At 43.3% G+C, this 23,826-nt stretch overlaps 1 protein-coding gene across 2 annotated transcripts in view; it reads left to right on the top strand.

The window, feature by feature from the left end:
- The window catches only part of FANCB (FA complementation group B), a 489,492-nt gene that overhangs the window by 202,988 nt on the left and 262,678 nt on the right, over positions 1 to 23,826 (top strand). For both annotated transcript variants that reach the window (XM_044072523.1, XM_044072524.1), the window contains exon 4: positions 7,288 to 7,383. In XM_044072523.1, the coding sequence (XP_043928458.1) occupies positions 7,288 to 7,383 (96 nt within the window). The remainder of the gene's footprint in view (positions 1 to 7,287; positions 7,384 to 23,826) is intronic.

Raw genomic sequence — 23,826 nt, forward strand, 5'->3', positions numbered from 1 at the left:
TCAGTAAAAGCTCATCTTTCTACTATCTCTGTATGTCTGCCTATGTCTCCTCCTTTAGCTTCCAGGTTGGAATTTAAACTCTTCTTAAAAAGCATCCTGCACATTAGACCTCCAAGGAAACCAGTTCCTCCTCCTTGGCCTCTCAACTTTGTCTTAGAAAAACTTACCCTAGCCCCTTTTGAGCCCGCAAGTTGTGCTTCTCTGCAGCACTGCACCTGGAAAACAATCCTCCTCGTGGCCATTGCTTCTGCAAGAAGGGTGGGTATCTGAGTTACAGGCTCTCATGGCCTCTTCCCCCTTCACGTTTTTTTCACAGGGATAGGGTTTCCCTGCACACTAACCCCTCCTTTATGCCCAAGGAGGTTAATGAGTTATCTCGTAATCAGTCCATCAATCTTTCAACATTTTTCCCTTCTCCTCAGTCCTCTAGTGAGAGGATCCTGCACACTTCAGATGTCCACAGGCAACTCATATTACTTGGATAAAGCCAAACCAATTCAAAAATCTGACCGCCTGTTTGTTTCTTATCACCCAAGGGCCCTGGATCAGCCTGTTTCCAAGCACACTATTTCCATTTGGATTTCCAAAACTATTTCCTTCTGCTGTGTGGCTCATGGAAAGCATCTACCCTCACCTATTAGAGCACATTCCACTAGGGGCGGTGTCTTCCATAAAGGCTTGGACACAGGCAGCTACCTGGTCATCTCTTCATACCTTCATGAAACATTATAAGTTAGATGGCATTTCCAGGTCCAGAGCTGGTTTTGCCAGGGCTATTCTGCATGGGTTTGTGGAGAATGTCTCTGTTCCTCTGCCCAATTCTTCCACTGCATGACCTTTGGTATTCTCCCTCATGTTATGAATACTGCAGCATATGAAAAAAAGGACACATAATAGTTGTGTAAAATCTTACCATGACTATAGAATTCCTTCTCTTCTATATGTTGCAGTATTACTTTCCCCACCTGCCTTCCCCCTGATGCTTCTCTGGCTTCTGATGGCATGTTTTCCTCACCTTGGATCAGGCTGGTGTTTTCTGTGGCATTCAGTTCTGAGGTCTAGTATGTGTCGACGTCTGCTTTATACCCAACATACGTTTGATGCCATGCGGCATCGCATGTACCTCACAGTAGCTATACACTTTTGTATACTGGCCAGACATATAAGTCAACCAGTGGCCAACTTCCTCATGTTATGAATGCAGTAGCATATAGAAGAGAAGGATATCTGTGCTTATAGTAAGATTTTACACAATTATTCTTTCCAAAGGTGAGGCAACCTGTGTGAGACAAATATGTCTCTCCAGCAATTTCTGTTGATGTCACATACCAGACTAAGTGACCTGTGTGCCATTTGACCTTTGATTGTGCAGCATTTCCATTAAAGCTATGTCAGAGATTGTTCTGTATGCAAGGCACAAGTCGCCTCTAAGTGGTCTGTACGACACAGAGTAAACTAACAATGATTTCACTCTGTCCACATAAGACGGATCTTGAAGACCCTGCATTTTCTTTGTAAGGAACCTTTGTGGTCTCTCCTTTTGCTGCCAGTGTTTGGAAAGGAACATACCAAAGGGAGCGTTGTACTTTATTATTGGCCTGATGAGGGAAGAGTACAGGAGGATTATAACCTCTTTTTTTTCTGGAGGCAATGCCCTTATTTATGAGATGAGCAATATAAAATGCCCTTCTTACCACTGTGTAGACATGGTGATTGAAGTTAAGGTTACTGTTGACCTGTGTGCCCAGAGGTCTCACCACTGACTGTGTGCTTAGGGTATTGCTATTGATGTAGTAGTTTGCAGGAACATCACCCTTGCAAAAGGGGATGTTAATGCATTTTTTTTTTGCATTAAGTTAAGACCATGACTTTGGCACCAGTCATTAGTCTGCGTAAGACCTTCTTGCAGATGTTGCTTTTGCTAGGGGTTTCAATGATCACTCCCAGTTTGCACTCATCAGCAAATGTTTTCAGCCCCAGTCCTTTAGTTTTAGCCTGTACTTCGGAGGAGTAGATTCCAAACAATAGGGGCCCTAGAACTGATCCCTGTGGAACTCCACTGGTTACGGATCTGCTGGAGGAGGTGGAGTCCTCACCATATGAGTTCTATCAGTGAGCCAGTTTGCAACCCACCTGATAATGTATGGGTTGATATCCAGCTGAGTGAGTTTATCAATGATGCCTAAGTGGGGGATTGTGTCAAAGACCTTGGCTAAGTCTAGGTAGGCCATTTGCTCAGATTTGCCCTCGTCTAGGGCTTTAGTGACTGACTTGAAGTCCACCAAGTTTAACAGGCATGATCTCCTTTTGACAAAGCCAAACTGGGTGGGGTCAAGCATTTGGAGATTTCCTATATCTTTGTTAATAAGGTCCATGATGATTCGTTCCATGGCCTTGCAGGTAGGGCTGGTCAGGCTAATGGGTCTATAGTTCTTGGGGTCCATGGATGCGCCCCCTTTGTGCAAATAGATGACTGCAACTGTTTTCCATTTTGCTGGGATGAAGCCAGTGCTTAGGTTGTAATTAAAAAGTGTGCTCAATGGTGATGCTAATTCCTGTTTTAACTCATGTAGAACACAGGCCTGGATGTTGTCTGGTTCCATAGTGGCTGTGTTGTTTAGCCTTGGAGAGGGCATTTAAGACCTGCTCCTCAGATATACTAGGCAGGGGATAGGTGTTATGGATGCTTTGGGGTACATGTGGTGCGGACAGGGGAGTGAAGGCTTTCCTTTGAGATTATGGATGCAATTAAGAACGCCTTGTGGTTGTCCTTAGTTAGGGAAGCTAATTTGGATTCATAGTTAGCTTTGGAGGACTTCAGTAGGAGTCTTGTTTGCTTCTTTAAGTTCAGGAGGGAGTGTTTCCAGTTTTAAGACCATTCTTTCTTACTTTTGGACAGCAATTTCTTTCTCCTGTTGTATAGCCTGTTAATGGCAGTTGTCCACCAAGCAGGTTTGTTTTTCCTTGAAGATCTTGCTTTGGTTCTGTCAGGTATGGCAGAGTCAATACAGTTGTACAGGTGCTTGTATAAAGCACTGGTGTTTAACTCAGCAGAGGTGTCTGTTCCATCAGTGGGGGAGGGGCTATGAAGCTATTTATGCTGTTACGTAAGAGTTTGTAATTGGCCTTGGAGAAGTTTATTAGTCTAGTTGTTGTGTGTGTGGGGGGGGGGGTATCGTGTTATATTTACTTCTAGCAAGACTGATTTGTGGTCAGATCTCACCAGGATTGGCCACACACTGGGGGTGGTGCAGTGGTCCCCCATGTTGGTGAGCACCAGGACGAGGATATTTGAGCCCCTTGTGGGTGTGTCAACCAGCTGGTCCAGAGCATTGGAGTTAACGAAGTCCAGGAACCTTTGGGCAAGTGAGTTAGCACACGTATAATTTACCCAATCTACGGATAGGTAATTAAAGTCATCCAATACCAGGGTGTTTGGTTGCATCTTGACTGACTCATGTAGATGCAAGTAGTCTGAATGGCTGGCCTGATTCATGGAGGAGGTCCTATAGATGGCAATGAACTGAAGATGGGTCTTACCTACATAGGTTCAAAGGTAGGTACTAGGGCCTAAGTAAGTCTAGCCAGCAAGGTTCCCTGGCTTACACCACCCAAGAAAGTTATTTTCCTGTGCCCCTGTCAAGCAGAGCCACAGAAGTGATCCCTGGGGTGTATTTCCTATTTCCCATCCACTCATCAAGATTTTTCTTGAAGAGTGCTAATGAGAAACTTTGCTTGACATAGATGGATAGCTTGTTCCATAGTATGGGAAGTCTCTGGGACAGGAATCTATCCCTCCAGCATGTCCTGTTTATTGTGGTGACAAAGTTTAGGTCCCTAGAGTGTGTAGCTCGGAGGGATTGGGATTTCTTTAGGTGTAGCATGTCCAACAGCTCTGGGTTTGACATAGCTTTATATGTTAGGCAGAGATCACCTTGGAGTAGGCGATATGCTATGGAGTAAAGCTGGAGATTTTTGAGACGGTCAATGTAGGGCATCTGTTTGAGGCCAGTAATCCTCTTTGTGAGGTACTTCTGTGGCCTTTCCAGCTGCTGCAGATGTCTTGTGAGGTACATTCCAAAAGGGGCGTTGTACTCTATAATGGGTCTAATGAGTGTCGAGTAGAGGGGAACAATGACCTCCTTTTTTTCCTGGATCGATTGCACCTGAAGGAATTCAAGGGAATCATGCTGTTTAACCAATCTAGAGGTGTATTTATCTTTAATTAATATTAATGCACCGCCTCCTTTAGTACTCACGCCTTTAGTTTGTGGACTGAACGTGTGGAAGGAAATGTAACCTGGTATAGCTGGAGTGCTGCCCGCAGCCTTAAACCAGGGGTTAGTGACTGCACAGATGTCAGCAGCTATAGGGTGAGGAATGCTTCCAGTGAGTGCAGCTTCTGGTTTAGACTCCTAGCATTTAGCAGCATAATCTTGAGGTTGTTTTTAGTGGGTGTTTTTACATCGGGAATTATGTTCTTGTAACATTATCTAAAAAAAGGGCACTATGGGGATGGCAAGAGCCTTAGCCAGTAACTGAAATCCCAGGGGTGACAGATGAAGACCATCTCTGGCAAAGCATCGAGGTCTGTCGACCATGTTATCCCAGGCTGACAGATACTGCATCCCCTTTGAATGACACCAGAAACTAAGCCAGTTGTTGAAGTCAATCATTTTTTGTTTGTATTGAGGTATTATCCTAGGTGAAGTTAAAATGCTTCTTAAGGCTAGGGACATAACTGCCTGAGACACATAATCCGAGAGCTTATAGTCCAGGGAGGTATGTCTCAAATCGTTCACAACAACATGGACTATGATGGAGTCATAACAGTGCCTGTTGCTGAGAGACTTGAATGTATGTGTGATGCGGTGGATCCTGGCTGCTGACAGACAGTTGACCATGACCTTTTCCGTATTCATCTTGGTGAGAGGGACATCTCTGTGTCTCACAATTGAGTCGCCTATGACTAAGATGTTTGTTTTTGTGTTATGCCTTAGGGGCTTGACTGGTGAGACACTGGTGTGCGATGTATTGTGTGTACTATGTTCTACAGAGGATGTATTATGTGAAGCATGCTTGTGTTTGTGTTTGGGAGGTCTCTGATGTTTAGGTAACCTTCTCATAAGGACCTCCGCATATGTAGGTTTATGTGTTGTTGGTTTGGTAGGTGCAGGAGATGAGGTGTGCATGCTGACAACCAGTTTACTATCAGCTGGACTACTGGTGAGCAAGAGAGCCTGGATTCTAGGTTCTCACATAATGAATTTGTGTGAATTACAAGAAGTGAGTTGTCAGTGTACCTGAGGCAATTGCTTCATTGCTTCAGGATTCCCATGTCGACCAGCCTTGCTGGAGAAACTGGGAAATTGTCCATTCATAATGCTAGATAAGTTGATGTGTTCAGACAAAAGGGAGAGGACAGGAAGGAACAGGTAAAGTAGAGGACATGAGAAGTGGACAAAAAGTACGAAGGGCTAGTGGGTAGGATCTGTGTTGGTACCTCAGGAGCTTCGCTATATGTATTACTGTCATTGAGGGGCAATCACAAGAACTCATAGATGGAGCACCTGCAGAGTACTAAGGGAACATTTTTCCAAATTATTCAGTTAAAGTATACCTTTTGTACTGTATGGATGTGCATATAAAGCAGCAGTTTTTTATCTGTGTAGCACAAAAGATTTCAAGAAAGATCCACAGTTGTCCATATTTTATGCTACTTACAAAATGGCAAAAGGGTTTCCAAAACCACCTTATGAAATTGGTTACCTGACTGTCAAATGTAAAAACCATGAAAGACAATTAGCATTACAACCCAGGTCCAACCTTCAAAAATGCTTTTGTAGATTATATATGTGCTGCTGCAATGTGTACTTCTCGGAATAATTTCACAGGATATTACAAGTTGAATGTGGGCTATTCCAGATCTTACTTTTGGGCTACAGTTAATTGGGGAAATCCTTTTGTGATGCCACCCACGAGGTTTTGCTAAAGACTGCCCTCCTGGTTGAGAGAATGAAAAGACCATGTCAGACTTGAATGTGCTTTACATAGTGGAGAATCTGCATGGTCATTGCTCATCCTCCTCACATTTCCATCTACCTTCCCCCAACTTAGCAGAAGGGGTTTCTGCTTTAGTTGATATGCCAGCATATGTATGTACCTTATATTCCATCTGCATGTAGGCTACTATAGGTCTAGAGACTGAAGACGGAGCACAGAGCATTGTGGGTTATGGGGTGGAGTTGAAACTGAAGAAAGTTTAGATCAGTTCCAAGCAGACTGAACTGGTAAAATCAGTTGCATACTAGACCATGGAATGTACTTCATCATAATTGAAGAATACATTCCTTTGTCTGCAAGTTGTAGACTTTCAGTGTTGGATACACGGAGGTGGTTTGATGCAAAGACACAGCTCCCTGTTACTCAGAAGTGGGCAGGTACAAGGACACAAATTGCTGTGTAAGGATTGTCTTATCACACACAAAATTGACTTCTGGAATGGATATTTTACAGTCTTTATTTATGACTAGCATAAGAGTTGAGTTTCCAAGTCTCAGTCTTCAGCTGCTATACTTTATCCCATTTATAGTGCTTTAATTGCACTCACTTTAAGTTCTGTAATATTGCTTCTTGTGTTATTTCACGTAGTCGTGTGTGAATTAGTTGAATAGCTTGACTGATATAATTTGTTCTTTTCTGTTGGTAGCATCACTTGCTTCTTATGAAAGACATATTCTTGCTGCAGTCTCCTTGACTATTAAACAGACCCCAACCAAATACAAACTGCCTTTAAATGTCTACATTGCAAGCAATAAATGCTAAAAACTCGTCAATGTTCACAAATGTTTGTTAATTTCATACATGGTTTCCCTTCCTCTGATAAAAATCAGTGGAATATAGAGTACAGTACTAGTGAAATTGATATAGCTAGACAGACTATTCTTGTTAACTATTATTTGCGATGTTAGAGCAAGTAAACTTTAAACTGCACTAGTTTAAAAAATCATTCAAACTCTCTGAAGCTTACCTTTGTTGTCAGTTTCGTTTTGAATATAATTGCTCTAATGGTTGATAGAAACCTTAAACTGCTAACAGAGTAATTGAACTGCTGAAGAAAGAAAGACAATAAATTTGATGTTTAAATTGATCTCTGTAACATTATGCTCTGACTTGAGTTAACAGCGTAGGCTTGATTTCTTTGTGGTTTTACACAGCACTGTATAAATGCAAGGCAGTTTATTAAGCTTTTTCTAAAGGATTTTACTGAAGTGTTTCTTTTTTCAGAGCGACTTGACATTCAGTGAAAAGGAGAAACCTAATGAGAATGTCACACAAGACAACTGTCTGAGTACTATCCAAGCACTGGAGGCAAGACTACAGGTTTGTGAAGAACAGTAAATGACTTTCACTACATATTTCAGTGCACTATCTCTGCCAAGTTATTTAGGTTGTAAACAGAAAACAGCTCATTTAAAATAACAGCACACCTTACAGCAAATGTGGAGAAAGAAACTGGAATTTTCATTGAACAGCTCCTTACGAGGCTTTACTTTCCTTTAGGGATACTAATGCACGGTGCTGCTGATTTTTCTTTAGAGTATGCTGAATACTGACGCTTGTCAGTGCAGTGAACCCCTTCAATATTACCAAACAGAATTAGTTTCTACACTTCACAAGCAGGAATACAAATTGCTTATGATGGAGACTTCTCGAAGCTTAAAATAGCATGTTGCCTCAAATGCTCTCTTTTGGCTGTCTAGTTTTGTTGTATATATTCTGCTTGCCTCATAAATTTGAAATGTCTCTCTTATACTGTTTAAAAAATACACAATCATATACAACTTGAATTTTCTTATCTAACTTAATATAGATTTAATTTAGTAAACCTGTGGTAACACCTTCCTGAAAATTAGATCTGATTCCTTTAAGTTAGGTTTGATTTTTTTCTGTAAACAGATAATAAGAGCAGTATCGTTTTTTTTAAGATTTCTGCTTCAAGATATTTTTATTATATTTACTACAGTGCCAATGAGGAGACCTCACCTCACCACCCTTCCATTTTCTGATGAAATTAAAACTAGAAAGATGGAAACTTTATAGAATTCTTAAAAGATTTATGCTACTTTTTTAACAAAGAGGTTACATCACTTCTGAAATCCCATGTTTGTATGACACAGTTTTAATGAAGAGAAAATTATTTTCCACTAGTTTGAGGACAGACCAGGTATTAGATGTATGCTTCTCAAGAGCTCAGTTGGGCAGCATTTTTGTACGAAAGTATATCAGAATGATTGCTGGTCTCATAGGGTAACAGTACTCCATTTTAGGACATCCTGATCAAGAAGCACGATTTACCTTTCAAACTGTCCGAAGAAGAAAAGAAAAGGAAGAGGCCCCGGGGGACATAAGTCAAACCCAATATGTAGGTGATGTTTTTCATCTGTATAGTTAGCATGAATTCCACGACAGCAATGTTGCCATTATACTCTGACATGAATATTAACTATCATACAGACTTCTGAATCATGAAATGTTAAGCACTGGTAACTTAATAGTGTATGTTAGTCATTCAGTGGTTCATTTATGTTGCTTTTTTAAGTCACATAATATGACATTGTAATGTAGTATAGTAAATGTTGTAATAGATGATGTCTCCACAAGCAACTCCTTAAAACTACTTAGGCTGATGTCATAGGATTAGTCCATCTTACTTTACTTGTAGGGCATAAAGCTGGCAGGATTCAGCTCAGCTAAGCAACTAAATCTTTCCTAGGCAAATTGCCCCATCCATCTACTCATAATCCTGCACAGCAAAGGACCCAACTTCAGATCTCTATTGCTGCACGCACGTGCTCTTATCTTCGAATGGATCCAGGCTGTGTCTTACAGTTTTATAAATTTTTTTCATAAATAGTCTTGTTCCTTTACATCACCTTCCTGGCTTACATTCTATTTTGGTTCATTAAAGTCCGTGAACTTCCAAAGTTCTTAGCCTTGTTTTTTATACTTAACCCTTCTCTCCCCCACTCACTTTTTTTTTTTTTTTGTGGTTTTCTTTGTGCAAGCTTTTACCTTTGTCCACCTTCTGATAATTAATCTCAGTTGTCTGTGGTGGCAGATTCTTTTTCTTCAAATCACAGTTGATCTCTAGTAACCTATTGGAGTTTAAAAAAAAGGTTTTGACATTGTAGTCTTCCTTTCTGTTTGCTGTAGGAGCTGTTATCTGTTGTGGCAGAGTTTTTTCCACAGATCTGGTCTTGAGTATCCAAAGACAGTTGAACAAGTCTGGATTCTGTTAGCCATGTCAGTTCAGAGTGGAATTCTAATTCCAAATATGTTAGTCATTGTAAGATATATGGGATATACCTAGTTTTATTTTTACAAGGTAATTCTAGTGGCATAGTGAAATTGATTGTGTTGTATGCACTGCCCAGGTTCCCCTTGAACTTTTTTACACCCATTACATTTGGTTTCTCCCTGTCCTGATACCTTCTGAACCTTTTCATGCCTTTTACTCTTCCTTCTGGACTGTGCCTACAGTGGGTCAGCTTTTCATTAGACAAACCAAACCCTCCGCAGTATCCAGCACCATCTTTCATCATTTTTGTTTCCTATCTGTCTGTAGTCCATCTCTAATCCTTTGTAGATCTCCCCTCCTTCCTTTCCTCATTAGCCTGGCCCTTAGGATTCATTGTCAGAGTGGAGCTCAGGCTTTCTACATAATTTGTTAGATGTATGAGTCTCTATTGGTGCTAATCCACCCTAAGCTGTATTTTGTTGTAAATATCAGTAAGCCGGCCTTATTGTGCACTTCTGTCCCTAAGTCTGCCCAACAAGAAGAGCTGAAAAGTCCCTCCAGGAATGTCAAATTTGTCAAGAGATACTAAAGTTCCTGATTTAGTAGCTGAAATTGTTATTTTCGGAAGGAGAGATTGAGTTGGATGTTTGGAATCTAAAAGATAACAAAATAACAAAGCACTAGCAAGTAGTGCACCAACTACAGTTCATGTTTATTTAGCACTCTTAACCATGAACTTAATCCAATTTCTCGACGAATACCATGCGAAGCAAACCAGTAATCCAAAACTGTTTGTTTTTTGGTTATTAAAATACATAACATTTCTCTAGCACCTCGGCTGAAAAAAGCCTTTAACAGAGTGCACTCACACACAATATAATTCATACTTATATACTCCGATAATTATTTCATCATATGATAAAAGAACAATTATTCAATTCAAATTTGCTTAATTATATTAAAGCAAACTTTTCCAAGTGCATTCTTGATTCAAGCTCCAATTTCTGTTGAAGTCTTTGGTTGTTTGTGGAGGAACAAGCTAAGTAAACATGTCTTGTAGATGTTCCTCATGTTTCACTGTTGGAGTCATAACTGATGGGATTTCCTGCTGTGGAGGCCCTTGGCTGGCCTGACTACCAGAGAATTTTCTCTTCCTCCTACTGAAGCCAGAGGATGCCCTGACTGACGTCAAGAAGTCTAATTATAAAGAGAGTCAGCCTGCTCCATAACCTCAGTTCTTTCTTGCAGTTGCAGCCTGAGGCAGAGTACTAGTTAGTGCATTGGTCAGTCCTCACCAGAGAAAAAAGACGATTAAAGCCGAGTAGCATGTTGAGGAGCTTTTCATGTTTTTCTTGACTGTCAGAGAAAGTTAGTAAATGTCTACACTGTGGCAAGAAGATACCACGCCACAACTTAAACGCCTTTTGTGTAATTTGTTTACGCCCAGAACATGGCGTACGTAACTGTCGGTTCTGTTCTCGCTTTAACAGTAGAATAATCAAGTGTAGGGCTGAGATTTTAGCTAAGAAATTTAGCGAGTCACTAATGTGTTCATGTACCATGTCATTTGCTGGTCGGGCCAAGGTTGATCCCCTAGGCATAAAAAGGCAAAGCATCCAAAACGTAGTGTTCCAAGCAATGCTTGTTCGCCCTTCTCCAGCCCACCTAGGCTTGTTATCATCGAAGAAGGTGAGACACATTTACAGTCCCCTCTGACAACTGGGGTTGTGGCATAGGCCTCTATATCGCTACCTGTTTGGAGTCCAGTACACCTCTGGGTCCCTCTACATCTGCACAAGCCAAATGAAATAGTACATCATTTGCATTTGGATCCACTTTGCAGGTTCCGGCTTCTGATGACCACTCTCAAACTGTCGAAATGTCCGGAGTCTTGCATTGTCAGGAGGTGAGACTGCCTTAGTTTACAATCCCCAAGATATGTCCCTTGTCCAGATATCACCTTTAGGCCCCAAGTCTAAGGCCTCAAATAAAAAAGCTGCATCCAGCATACCGGCTACCACTCTGAAACTTAGACCTATCAACAGGACATAGGCTGGCTGAGGATTTGATTACCATAGTCAAATCCAGATACCTTTCTCTCCCAGGTTCTGCTCCTGAGTCCTCTCCTGGTAAAAGAAAAAGGAATATCTCTCCCCAGGAGTCTTCTGATTCTTTTGACTTTGAGAATGATAATGATGACCCCACCTTTGAGGAAGGCTTATCTATTGCTTCTTATGAGTATTCAGATTCTGATGAGAACCTTGACTCAGCCTAGCCCCCCCTCCCCCTAAATACCCTGAGTGAACACTTTAAATGGGAAGCATGGGAATATTCACAGTCCAAGAAGACGGTTAGGGAATTTCTAAAACTCCCTGACCATAAACCTCTTGCCATTCCTCTAGTCTTACATGTAGTGGACAGTGTCTTGATGGATTCTTCCTTACAGTCAGACTCCCTCCCTCCTGCCACTTGGAAACCTGATAGATTTTACAGAGTTCTGGATTTCCACAGATATCTTTTTAAGAATCCTGTACCAGACCCTGAAGTCATTATTCAGAGACCTAAGAGAGCTAATGCTAGCACTTCAAAAAAATCCCCTGTCTACTGACAAAGAACGCAGAGCCTGAAACAGGTTTGGAGAGGAAGTTTACACCTCTGCTGTCTTGGTCATAAAGGCTTTAAATTGCCAGTTTGATATGGTGAAGTATCAGGAAACCATTTTAGACCAGATGAAGCAAAAACTGGTGGGACTTGAAAACAAGGCCATCTCCAAGGAACTGCTAGATTTATGCAGTTCTTGCTCTCAAGTAGCTAAGTACTCTTTACACTGTGGCTATGATGATCTGGAAGCTTCCAGCAGACTAGCAGCTACTAGATCCATCATTAGAAGATGTGCCTGGCTGAGGGAGCAGTCCCTTCCTGAACATGTGAAATCCAGCCTCTTGGAAGTTCTTTTGGACAAAGATTTCCTTTTGGACCCCAAGGCTATGACAGTGCTTAAGAAAATGGAGGATAAGGCAGAGTAAATGCAGACAGTCATGGACTTTCTTCAGGTTCAACCTTCTTGCTTCAGTCACACTTACCCTACCAAACACTGGTCCTTTCTGGCCTCCCAGTCTATGCTTAGACACAGGTGACCTTGAAAGGAAAGGAGTCAAAGGCAGCACCAGCAACTGAGACCATGGCAAGCAGATTCAAATAGGGCTGTGGAATCCCATCAACAGGGACCTAGCATAGAGCAATCATGACTCTTCTATGAGTTACCCTTTGTCCCTTCCCTCAAGACCCACCCCTCACTTTCTACCCCTTCCCCTCAGGATAGGAGGATGGCTGACCCCCTTCCTAAAGAATTGGACTGTCATTACCAGAGATCAGTGGGTACTAAAAGTCATAAAAAGGAGGTTACAAACTTCAGTTCAATCAGCCTCTAATTCAGTCAGGTTTCCCACATTCTCCTCCAAACTAACAAACAGAATCCTTAAAGCAAACACAGCTCCTTTGCGCTCAAGGATCTGTGGAATCAGTACCAAACACATTACAAAAAATAGGATTTTACTCAAGGCTTTAACTTGTCCCCAGAAAATAGTGTACATGGAAGCCTTTTCTTAAACTGTCAAGGCTCAACAGAATCTTGCAGGTTTCATAATTCAAAATGCTAGCCCTTCAAAAATCCCTGCCCATGATTTCAGCCAGTGCTTACATAGTAACCTTAGATCTAAAGGATATATACCTCCACATTTCCTTAGAAAAATCTCACAGGAGGTTCTTGCGCTTCAGAACAGGTGCAAGGCATTATCAATTTATAGGTCTCAACCTACTAAGAGGCCAGTGTGGAAAATGGATCATAGCAATGTGTGACAAACAGTCAAACTGTGGAACACCCTATTTTTGCACTGTGGGAAAAGCTTACCTTGACCATGGCCATGGTCTTTCAACCAAGATATACGCATGGTTGGTTATGAGCTTTTCCAGATTTCTTACTGTAGGAGGTTGAGAGATATCCATTTAAAGAGAGGGACAAAAATAACACAGAAGCAAACAGTATCAAAAATAAATAACTGCAATACCAGCAGTTAAAAGGATTCCTTTTAACTGCTGGTATTGCAGTTATTTACTTGGGTATTGTTTTGCGTATATTATTTTTCTCCCTTTCTTTAAACACAATTTTCCACAACCATTCCTACATGAATGGTCATGTATTTGAGAGTTCTCATTGGCTCCTGTCTTCAGAAACAGTTATTTGATTGGTTTGCATACTGCAGTGGCGATTGACTGTAATTGCAGAATATGAGCCAATCAAAAAAATGTGTAGCACAACCAGAGTTTGCTTGGTGGGCCCAAGCCTGCTCCCTTAACCTGGATCATCTCTTCAGGTTTACTCCTCAGGACCAGACTCTGATGATGGATGCCTCATAAATAGCCTGGGGAGCTCACTACAATAACTTACAGACTCAAGGCAGATGGAGCTCCCAGTTCAAGAACAAATGCATCAACCTAAAAGAACTCAAGGCAGTCCAAAAAGGTCTGATTGCCTTCAAAGGCCAATGGAAACCAGAAGTACTGCTAGTAAAGGCAGACAATGCCACGGTTATGTGGTACATAAACAAGTGGGGGGCTCACTCTTACCCTCTTTGTCGCCTAGCCATTGACCTTTGGGAAACTGCAAACTCCCTAGGTCTCCACCTCATGTATCAGTATCTAGCAGGACACTCAAATCAATTGCCGTATCACCTAAGCAGGAGTCTGTCAGCCCATCACAAGTGGCAACTGCATTAGGAAGTTTTTCTCAGCATAGCCAGAGTATGGTGTATGCCAGGTCAGGGATTGGATCTTTTTGCTATCGGAGAAAACTCTCACTTGAAAAAGTTTTGCACAAGGACCAAACAGTTTCAGCCTGGAAGAGATGTCTTTTCCTTCCCTTGGACATGCATATTCATCTATGTATTCCACCCAATACCGTTGCCCCCCCAGGGTACTGCTGAAGATAAGAGAAGAAGGGTCAAGGGTCATTGTAATAGTACCAGATTGACCAAGGCAGCACTGGTATCCCCTAATGCTCAGCCTAAGCAAGAAGGTACCATGGTTGTTGTCCCAAAGGGTGGACCTATTAGCACAAAACAAGGGCACCATAATACACTCCAACCTGAACACTCTCAAGTTGACAGCTTAGATGATTTCTTTACCCCCTGAAAGGAGCATCCCTCGACAAACAGGTCCTGGACATTCTAAACGAAGCCAGAAGATCTAGCACAAGAAAATCTTCACCAAATTGAAGAGATTCACTAAATGGTGCAGACAAGAGGGACAGAACCCTCTTCAAGCACAGACACCTCTGATCCTTTCATGCTTATCAGGAGTTTTTGACAAAGGACTTTCTTATTCTTCTATTAAAATTCACGGTTCAGCAATTTCAGCTTATTTGCCTACTCGACCCTCCTCTCTTCTCCCTTCCTATCATGAAATAATTCCTGAGAGGGATTATTCACATTAGACCACCAAGAAAACCTCCTATTCCCCTGGATGTCTCAGTTTCATTCTGGAGAAGCTCACCCTCCCACGTTTCAAGCCAGATGCCTCCACAGACATCACATTCCTGACCTGGAAGACCGCCTTTCTGCTAGCCATTACTTCAGCTAGAAAATTTTCAAAGCTTCAGGTCCTTATGTGTGTGGAACATTTCATCACTTTCCACCCTGACAGAGTATCTGTTAGGCTCAATCCTTCATTTAGTTGCAGGGATATCTTTAAACCAGACCACCCACTTGCCTACCTTCTTTCCTAACCCTCAAGACAAGGGGGAAAGAATCCTCCATACATTGGATGTGCAGGGCAACTGCATTACTACTAGAACAGAATAAAAAATGTCAGGAAGTCTGACCAGCTTTGTGTGGCCTCTGCCTGTGGCTCTGAGGAGAAACCAGTTTCTAAACCATCTCCAAATGGATCACCTGTTGTATCCTGTTTTGCTACAACCATCATGGAAAGAAGCCCCTAGACTCTGTGAGATCTCATTTCACCAGAGCCACCTCTACATCTACATTAAGGACATTTTGGAAGCTGCTACTTATCCTCTGTGCATACCTTCACCAAACATTCTCATCTTCCTACCTTTTACAAGCCCAGAGTGGCATTTGCTACTGCCATCTTGCAGGGCTTCCTTTCCTCTCCATAAACGTTTTATCCACCCTTCTTTTAGCTTTGGGAGTCATCCCATCAGTTATGACTGCAACAGTACAGTTGTGTACAAGTATCATAAATGTAAATGTTTGAGTGTATTTACTGTTGCAGTAATCTTTCCCTTCCTCCTTCGTTCCCCTTTTGCCCCATGAGATTGGGGTGGAAATTCTCCTCTCTACTTTCAGGTTGTTCCTGCCTCCTCTGTACATACTATGGAGATTCTGAGCTTATGCTCTTGACCTTAGGGACCTGTCCTGTCTGTTGGGGACAAGAAATTACTGACATTATGGTGTCTGCCGACTCCCTTTATACCCAGGTGTCTTGTCTGTCAGGGTGTCTGCCATCGTCTGGAAGAGGGGAAAATTCCATGGTAGTCAGGTAGGCCAAGGGCTTCCACAGCAAGAATCCCATCAGTTACGACTGCAACAGTGAATGCAATCAGACATCTACATTTATAGTAAGTGTACACAACTGTACTTTCTGTGCCTGGTTAGTGGTGCTGTGTTATTTTGTTAGTTTTGTTTTTGGTATCCAGTACAAGATGGTCTAAAAGATGCTGTTTGAAATCTAAAAGGTCAGAAATCTCCAAGGATTAACAGATTCCCCTTTTAATACTTTAGGTTAGCCATAATATACATTGTGTTGGTGGCTCAGTAGGCTGTACACTCACCTTTTATGCCAAGAAGATCAGTAGGCTGTGGGTTTTGATCTCACACCTGGTATTTGAATTCATGTTGCAATGATATCACTGCACTGCAGTATTAGGGGAGTGCAAATCCCGAGTGTCATTCTTCAGATGAAGCATTAAACTGAGGTCTCATCTGTCTGAGTTGATAGTAGCTTAGATAGAGCTAAAGATCCTGCAGAATTTAATCAGAAAAGATTTTTTTTAAAAACACTTTATGGGTATATCTATCCATCCAAAACCCCTTTTTTTCCATATTTGCACATGGGATCATGGTGTCACAGTAGTAGTGAGTGTCATCTAGAGCCAATGTTCACACCACCAGGTGGCTAGCCCAGCCTCGGTTGCTTCTCCATACCAAACACATGCACATGCGCTCGCACACATGACCAAGTATATAGTGTCCAGTCCAGCTACTGCATATCTGTGTAATGTGAAAGGAAACATGAGCACCTGGAGAAAACCCATGTGAGCACAGCGAGAACATACAGTTTCCACACAGAAGGCACCCCAGCTGAGAATCAAACTAGAAAACCTCTTAATGTGAGGCAACAATGCTAACCACTGTGCCACTGTGTCACTCACTAATGAGTATGCCTGTTATTAAAATAAATGAAAGCTCAAATCCAATACAAAGGAAGTTCAACAAAGGCGCCACTTATGTTTGTAACAGATATTGAAATTACCTTACTCTTTCTGTTATGAAGTTTTATTTATTTATTTATTTTATGCATTTATTAATTGGGTAAGACCACTAGACACAAGTGTCCCTTTTCAGGGAGCAATATCTGGTAAGCGATTTGCGCACAGTCACCCAGTAGGCAAATGAAGATGGAACAAAAGGAATCAAACCCTGTAGCTTGGGTATAGGAAGCAGGTCTAATAGCTCAGTCTTTTTTAACTGTCAGTCATAGAAAAAAAATAATAAATTATTGTTCTTCACCTTTAACCATTTACCTGTATGTATTGGTAGACTGTATCGCAGATCCATTAGTGCCCCTTTATGTCATTATTTTTTTTTTAGGCAGCCACCTCTATCCTTTCCATCCAAATTCTGCAGGTCATACATATTTCTTCTCTTCAACATTGTTTTTCATTTTTTCCGTATATAAACATGGAAAAAAGTAGAGAAGTTTCTCAGGTGTCCTGGTCAATTTCCCCCAACTGTGTATGCACATTACCTCAGGTCTCCCCCTTGAAATAGGCCAGATGCCTAGTGGGACTAACTTGGTCAACAGAAAGGAAGTAAATCTCTCCCAACATCTGAAGGGTATGATCCAGCCTAGGATAAGGAGCAGTTGTCTGAAACTCAAAAGGAAATAATAGATGTCCTTCTATTCCCACATTGCAGTATTCTGCATATGGGTTTCAAAAGCTTTCAGGCCATCTAAGGTGCATGGGACATCTGACATGGCTCAGAGAACACAGGCCATAAAAGTGATGTCTGCACACACCAGCCCTCAGAAATTTTCAGCTGCCAGTCGTATGCCAGGTGTTTCTGCTACTGCTGATGCCGGATTCATTTCAGTAAGATAAGTACCCCGTTGGGGACCTTTTTAGTCCTTCTTAAAAGCTGTATTGCTTGTTCATGTCATCCAGAAAGGGTAAGTGTTGGTGCGGCCGCCAGAACCCTCATAAGGACCCCACGACCAGTGCCTTTTTTGTTTGGGACAGTGACACAACCACAAGGCCTGCCCTATCAGCCAGGCGTTCGTGCCCAAGACCTTAGGTAGTCACTTGCATGCGTTAAATCTTTACCTAGAAAACCAACGTCTGAAGCAGATTACTTTAGGGATGGAGGGCTCCTCAGATGTCTCCTCAGAACCGCCAAAAAAGAAGGCCAAGACCTTACAGCCTTTGTCTACTGCTGAGCCTCTTCCAACAGATCCTTAACCTGTGGCCGACATCAGCCTGGTACAAGGGTCTGGACCCAGATCCACCACTCCAGATAACGCGGGTGCCTCTAAGGATGCAACACAATCCCTAGGTGAGAGCACGTCCGCAGAGGCTATTCCGACGCTGGGGGGAAACCTGTGTTTTCTGAGGATCTGTCTGATCCCTCCAACCCTTTGCAGTCTCCGGTTTCTAGGCCCACACATATGTCCGCCAGACCTCTTTAAAGGAGAGAAAAGAGAAAACATATTTCTCCCACAACATAAAGCATGCCCGAATGGCAGGCTTTTAGTCAAAACCTTTTTAGTGCCTTCATGGCATTGAGGCCTACCTCTGCTGTTACTACTTTCACATCACCTCCTCTCCTGAGCCCTAGGCCTCAGACTACAGAGACAGTCACTAGGGAAGAGGAAGTCCTTTCAGATTCCTCAGAGGAATCACTTTCATACATCTCTCAGATATCTTCCCCTTTGGGATACGGATTCCCAGAGGAAGAATCAGTGGACCTTGACTCCCCAGTTGAAGACTTGACTTTTGGAGAAACTATTTGCAAGATGAAGGAACACTTTAAATGGGAATCCTCAGAAATGACTGAGGTACAAAAACGATATTACAACCTCATTCAAATGGAATCCCCCAGCCCATCTGCTGTTCCTCCTATCCTGCATGCCTTTTTGGATGCCTTCTCATCCGCATCTCTTAACCCAGACTCCCAAACTCCTACTCCACGCAGACCAGACAGACTTTACAAGGTGCCTGACACTGCTAAGCATCTGCTTAAGTGCCCACCTGGTGGTCCATCCACTATCTCAATCTCCACAGACAAGGCCTCCAAGCTCCTACTCACTACCACCATTCTCCCTGCTGACAAAGACAGCAAACCATGGAAATGTTGGGCAAAAAGATATATACTTCAGCTACCTTGGCCTTCAGAGCTACAAATTACAAACTCACATGGCCAAATATGCCTTGTCCCTCTTAGAATCTGCCACTAAACATCTGGCATATATTCCAGACTCCCCTGGCAAAGCATCACTGTCCTCTCTCCTGGCTCTCTCTTCTCAGGTTACCGGACACTCTATCAAGTGTAGTTACGATGCTGCTGAATCCTCAGCCAGGTCAGCAGCAGCATCTGCTTTACACAGATACTCTTGGGTTCACCTACAACCCCTGCCAGATGACTTCAGGGCAAAGCTTATTGATGATCCCTTGGACAACGCTGCACTTTTTGGTTCTGAAGTACCAGACCTTTTCAAGTCTCTGCAGCAAAAAGGTAAAGAAATGCAGGACCTTAAACATTTCTTTGTTTCTCCAATCCCTAAATTTCAAAGAAACTATCCAGCAAAAACTCAGTTTATTAGGAAGCACTCCCGTCCTGCCCCTCATTCAAGGACCCGTAAACCCAAAAGGAAATAACCTCCTCCAGCTAGAGCATCCCGTTCCTCTAGCCACAGGCCTCCCTTTCAAGACAGGGCAGGTAGCATCTGACTACCTGCCACCATTGCCTCCTCCACCCCCTCCTGTCTCACTGTCAGCTCGCCTCTCTCACTGCATCCCTGGGTGGACCAATCTCACCTCAGACAAGTGGGTCCTGTCCATACTACAAAACAGTTACTACAAGTCCTGGATCTCCACACCCGTAGGGCGAGGCATCCCATGACCACCTTCACAGCAACTGCACCACTTGCAACTGGTAGTGCAGACCCTGTTAGCTCAGGGCATCATAGAGACAGTCCTCTCAGCTGCAAAAAGAAGTGGATTCTACTCAAGGCTCTTCCTGGTCTGCAGGAAGGACTGACCCTGGACCCCTATTCTAGACCTCTCAAATCTCAACCTTTTCTTAAAGGTCCCTACCTTCAAAATGCTGACCCTGCCAGCCATTTTCCCACTCCTAATTCCACAAGGGTTCCTGGCAACATTAGATATAAAAGATGCTTACCTCCACATCCCAATAAAACCCGCCTACAGGAAATACCTGAGATTCTTGGCGAGTTCCTCTCACTTGCAATTCTCTGCCTTGCCCTTTGGACTCTTCACTGCATCCAGAGTATTCACAGAATGCTTGGCACCAGTGGTTGTTCACTGCAGGACAAAGGGAATACAGATATTCTCTTACCTGGACGACATGTTGATCCAGGCTGCCACACAAGAAACCCTTCAAAGGCACATCCACTTTGTGGTGGCCCTGCTTCAATCACTGGGATTCCAGATAAACTTCCAAAAATCTCATCTACAACCTACCCAAGATATTGTCTTTCTCGGGTGCATGATCCGCCCAGACCTCATGGAGGCATACCTACCCCCACCCAAAGTGAACTCCTTGACAGAACATCTCCTGGTCCTTCACTCCACAGAGTTGACTGCAAGGCAGTACCTCAAACTACTGGGCTACATGGCAGCTACCATACCCATGCTTCCTTTAGCAAGACTGCACATGAGAAAGTTACAATGGTACCTTCGGTCAGTCTGGAAGCATCACAGTCACCCTCTGGAGCACATTGTGCCCCTTCACCCCTGCCTAAAAAAGGAAATACTATAGTGGTTGGCACAGGTGAAGCACAGTCCAGGCCTTCCTCTCCAACTACCTCAGCCCACCCAGGTCATGCACACAGATGCCTCAGACCTGGGTTGGTAAGCCATTCTTGACCACCAAAGGGTGCAGGGCCAGTGGCCAAATCCCCACAAATTAGAACACATCGAAATGAGAGTAATCCTTCTAGCCCTCCAAGCATTTCTTCCTTTCCTACAGCAGGGACCACTTCAGATATACACAGTCAACACCTCTGTACTGTGGTATATCAAAAGTAGGGAGGGACCAAGTCCTACGTGCTGTGCAGACTAGCCCTCTTGGTTTGGGAATTTGCCATCTCACAGGGAATCACTCTGCAGGCAACCTACATTCCTGCTCTCCATACCTCCCAGGCAGATTATTTGAGCAGAACCAGCACAAACAGCCACGAATGGATGCTTCACAGAGACATCTTCCTGGATCTGGTCCACAGGTGGGGTATACCTCAAATAGACTTATTTGCCTCTACCACCAACAGGCAACTTCCTGGTTTTTGCACCAGGACACCAGAACCCCAGGCACTGGCAGCAGATGCCTTCTCAATTTCCTGGAAGGGGAAATATCTATATGCATCCCCCCTTCCCACTCATTGAGAAGGTCCTGCTGAAAATACAGCAGGACAATCCAAAAACCTTGTTGGTGACACTCTACTGGTCCAGACAGCACCTGGTTCCCCTTACTCCTACATTTGTCCGAGGGCAATCACCACAAGTTACTCCCCAGAGTGGACCTTCTCACACAGCACAAAGGGTCACTAATTCACCCATAGTGGCAGCTTCTACACCTAACCCTGTGGCTGATAGGATTCTGATCCCCTTCAGGCACCTTTACAATGAAGACATGCTCAATGTCCTGCAGGAGGCCAGGAAACCAAATACAAGAAAATCATACCTTTCAAAGTGGAAAAGATTCACTATCTAGTGTCATAAATGACATCTGGACCCACTTCTTAGCGAACCCCCTCTAGTGCTGTCTTATCTGTGTGAACTACTACAGACTGGATTGGCTTACTTATCCTTCAAAGCTCATCTATCTGCTATTTCTGCTTGCCTGCCTCTGGAACCCCATTAGCATCCAGACTTCCTTCCAGGTTCTGCCTTAAAGGGGTACTTCACCTCAGACCCCCCCAGGAAACCCTCTCCTCCACCTTGGGACCTTACCTACGTGCTTGAGAAGCTTATACTCCCACCCTTTGAGCCAGCAGATAATGCTTCCGTAAAGCATTGTACTTGGAAAACTGTTCTGTTAGTAGCCTTGACCTCAACCAGAAGAGTGTCAGAACTACATGCATCCTTAGTACGATGTATGCACATTGAAACAGAGTGAGCAAAAGAAGCATGGATTTGAATTCTGGATGAACGGGGAAGACCCATTAGTGAAATAGGTTAGTGGATTGTGTGTGTGTGTGTGTGTGTGTGTGTGTGTGTGTGTGTGTGTGTGTGTGTGTGTGTGTGTGTGTGTGTTTGTGTGTGAAATGCCCCAGATGTTCTTCATTCCACATTGCTGCAGTCCTAACTATTGGGTAGTCCGCTGTCCAGTGATGCAGAAGCAATTTGTGCAGGTTGGCGTTCTGAAAGTTTCTGAAGTCAGAGTTTCAGACCGAATCAAAGTTGGCTAAGTACCCGTTGGGGAATATTTTGTTTTTCTTGCCTCAGTATTTAACCGGATGTCAGAAAAAGTGAATAACTGTATTTCTTGTGGGAAACAGATACCTCATAGGGATTACCATACTTTGTGTATACCTTGTTTAGGGCCTGAGCACGACGTTGTTGGATGCCGCTCTTGTGCTAGATTAAACAAACGCACTATTAAGAGAAGGTTAGACTGTGCCAGGTTAGTGTTTGGGAAGCGTTGTAATTATAAAATGCCGTCGGATGCTCCGGCCTTGCCCTAAAAAGCAGCAAAGATAAAGCAGCAAAGCCTAGAATGGAGGAACCGACAGTCCCAGCCGTCGGTTCTTTAGAAGGCTCAGTGGAGCCGGAGGTTTTGCCAGGTGTTTCTTTGGAGTCTCAGGGAGAGACTTTACTGTTACAGGATGTTTCCTCTCAGGAAGTAGGCCAGGCTGAGGGGGCTTCTCAGGTGGCTGTTCTTCCCTCTCTTCCTAAGGTGGTTAGAGCCTCCCCTTCTGTTTCCAAGGCTTCTTTGAGGGGCAGACCAAGTTTAGCTTCTGTGGGGGTTTCTCCTAGTGCTTCAGGGTCCTTGCCTAAGAAACATATGCTTAAAATGGCAGAGGATTTGATTACTATGGTAAGGGGTTCTATGCCCCCTCCTGATAAGAGGCCTAGGGTGGAACCTGAGTTTGAGAGTTTTGAGCAATGCTCGGAGGCTTCAGAGTCTTCGGCTGAAGACTTGCAGGAGTACCCTCCTTATTCTGATTCTGATGTGGATGATTCTACTCCTTCTGCTTCTCCTCCTGAGAATTTTTCATTTTCAGAGGCTCTGCATTCCATGAGGGAGCATTCTAAATGGGAAGGTCAAGATTTCTCTGATTCCAGGAAAAGGCTTAGGGAATTCTTGTTTTACCCCAGCATAGGCCTTTAGCTATACCTCCTGTTTTGAATGTGGTGGAAGATGTGTTTGCAGAGGCTTCCTGAATCCTGATTCTTTACCTCCTGCTCCAGTTACAGACCCAGAAACTGTCTCTCAGGGGCCTAAAGCTGTGAAGGCCTCAGTTGTTAAAAATCCTGTCCCTCCTGATAAACCGGCAAGGGCTTTGGATAGATGTGTATACTTCTTCCACTTTAGCCATGAGTGTCAGTTTCACATGTTAAAATATCAGAATTATCTTCTTTCACAGTTGAAATCTAAGGTGGATGCTCTGGCGAAGGTATTGAGTGTAAAGAGTTGCAGGATTTAGTTCATGTGTCTGAACAGGTGGGTAAACATTCCTTGCAGTGTGGTTTTGATGCTGTGCAGGCCTCCTCCAGGGTGGCTGCCACTGGTTCTGTTCTTCGAGGCACGCCTGGTTGAGAGATCAGAATTTAGCTGAGCATGTTAAGACAAGGATTTTGGATGCTCCTTTACAGTCTGATGTGTTGTTTGGTTCGCCTGTGGAAGCAGTTTTGAAGAAAATGGAGGACAAGGCTAAGTCTATGCAAACTGTTAAAGATTTTTGCAGGTGCAGCCTCCAAGTTTAGTAGAAATTGGCCTACTAAGGGATGGACTTATCCTGCTTATGATTCCCAGTCTAGGGGTAGGTCT

Source organism: Protopterus annectens, chromosome 5.part0, assembly GCF_019279795.1.
Source record: "Protopterus annectens isolate FY-2018-M chromosome 5.part0, PAN1.0, whole genome shotgun sequence".
In the NCBI taxonomy this organism is placed as follows: domain Eukaryota; kingdom Metazoa; phylum Chordata; order Ceratodontiformes; family Protopteridae; genus Protopterus; species Protopterus annectens.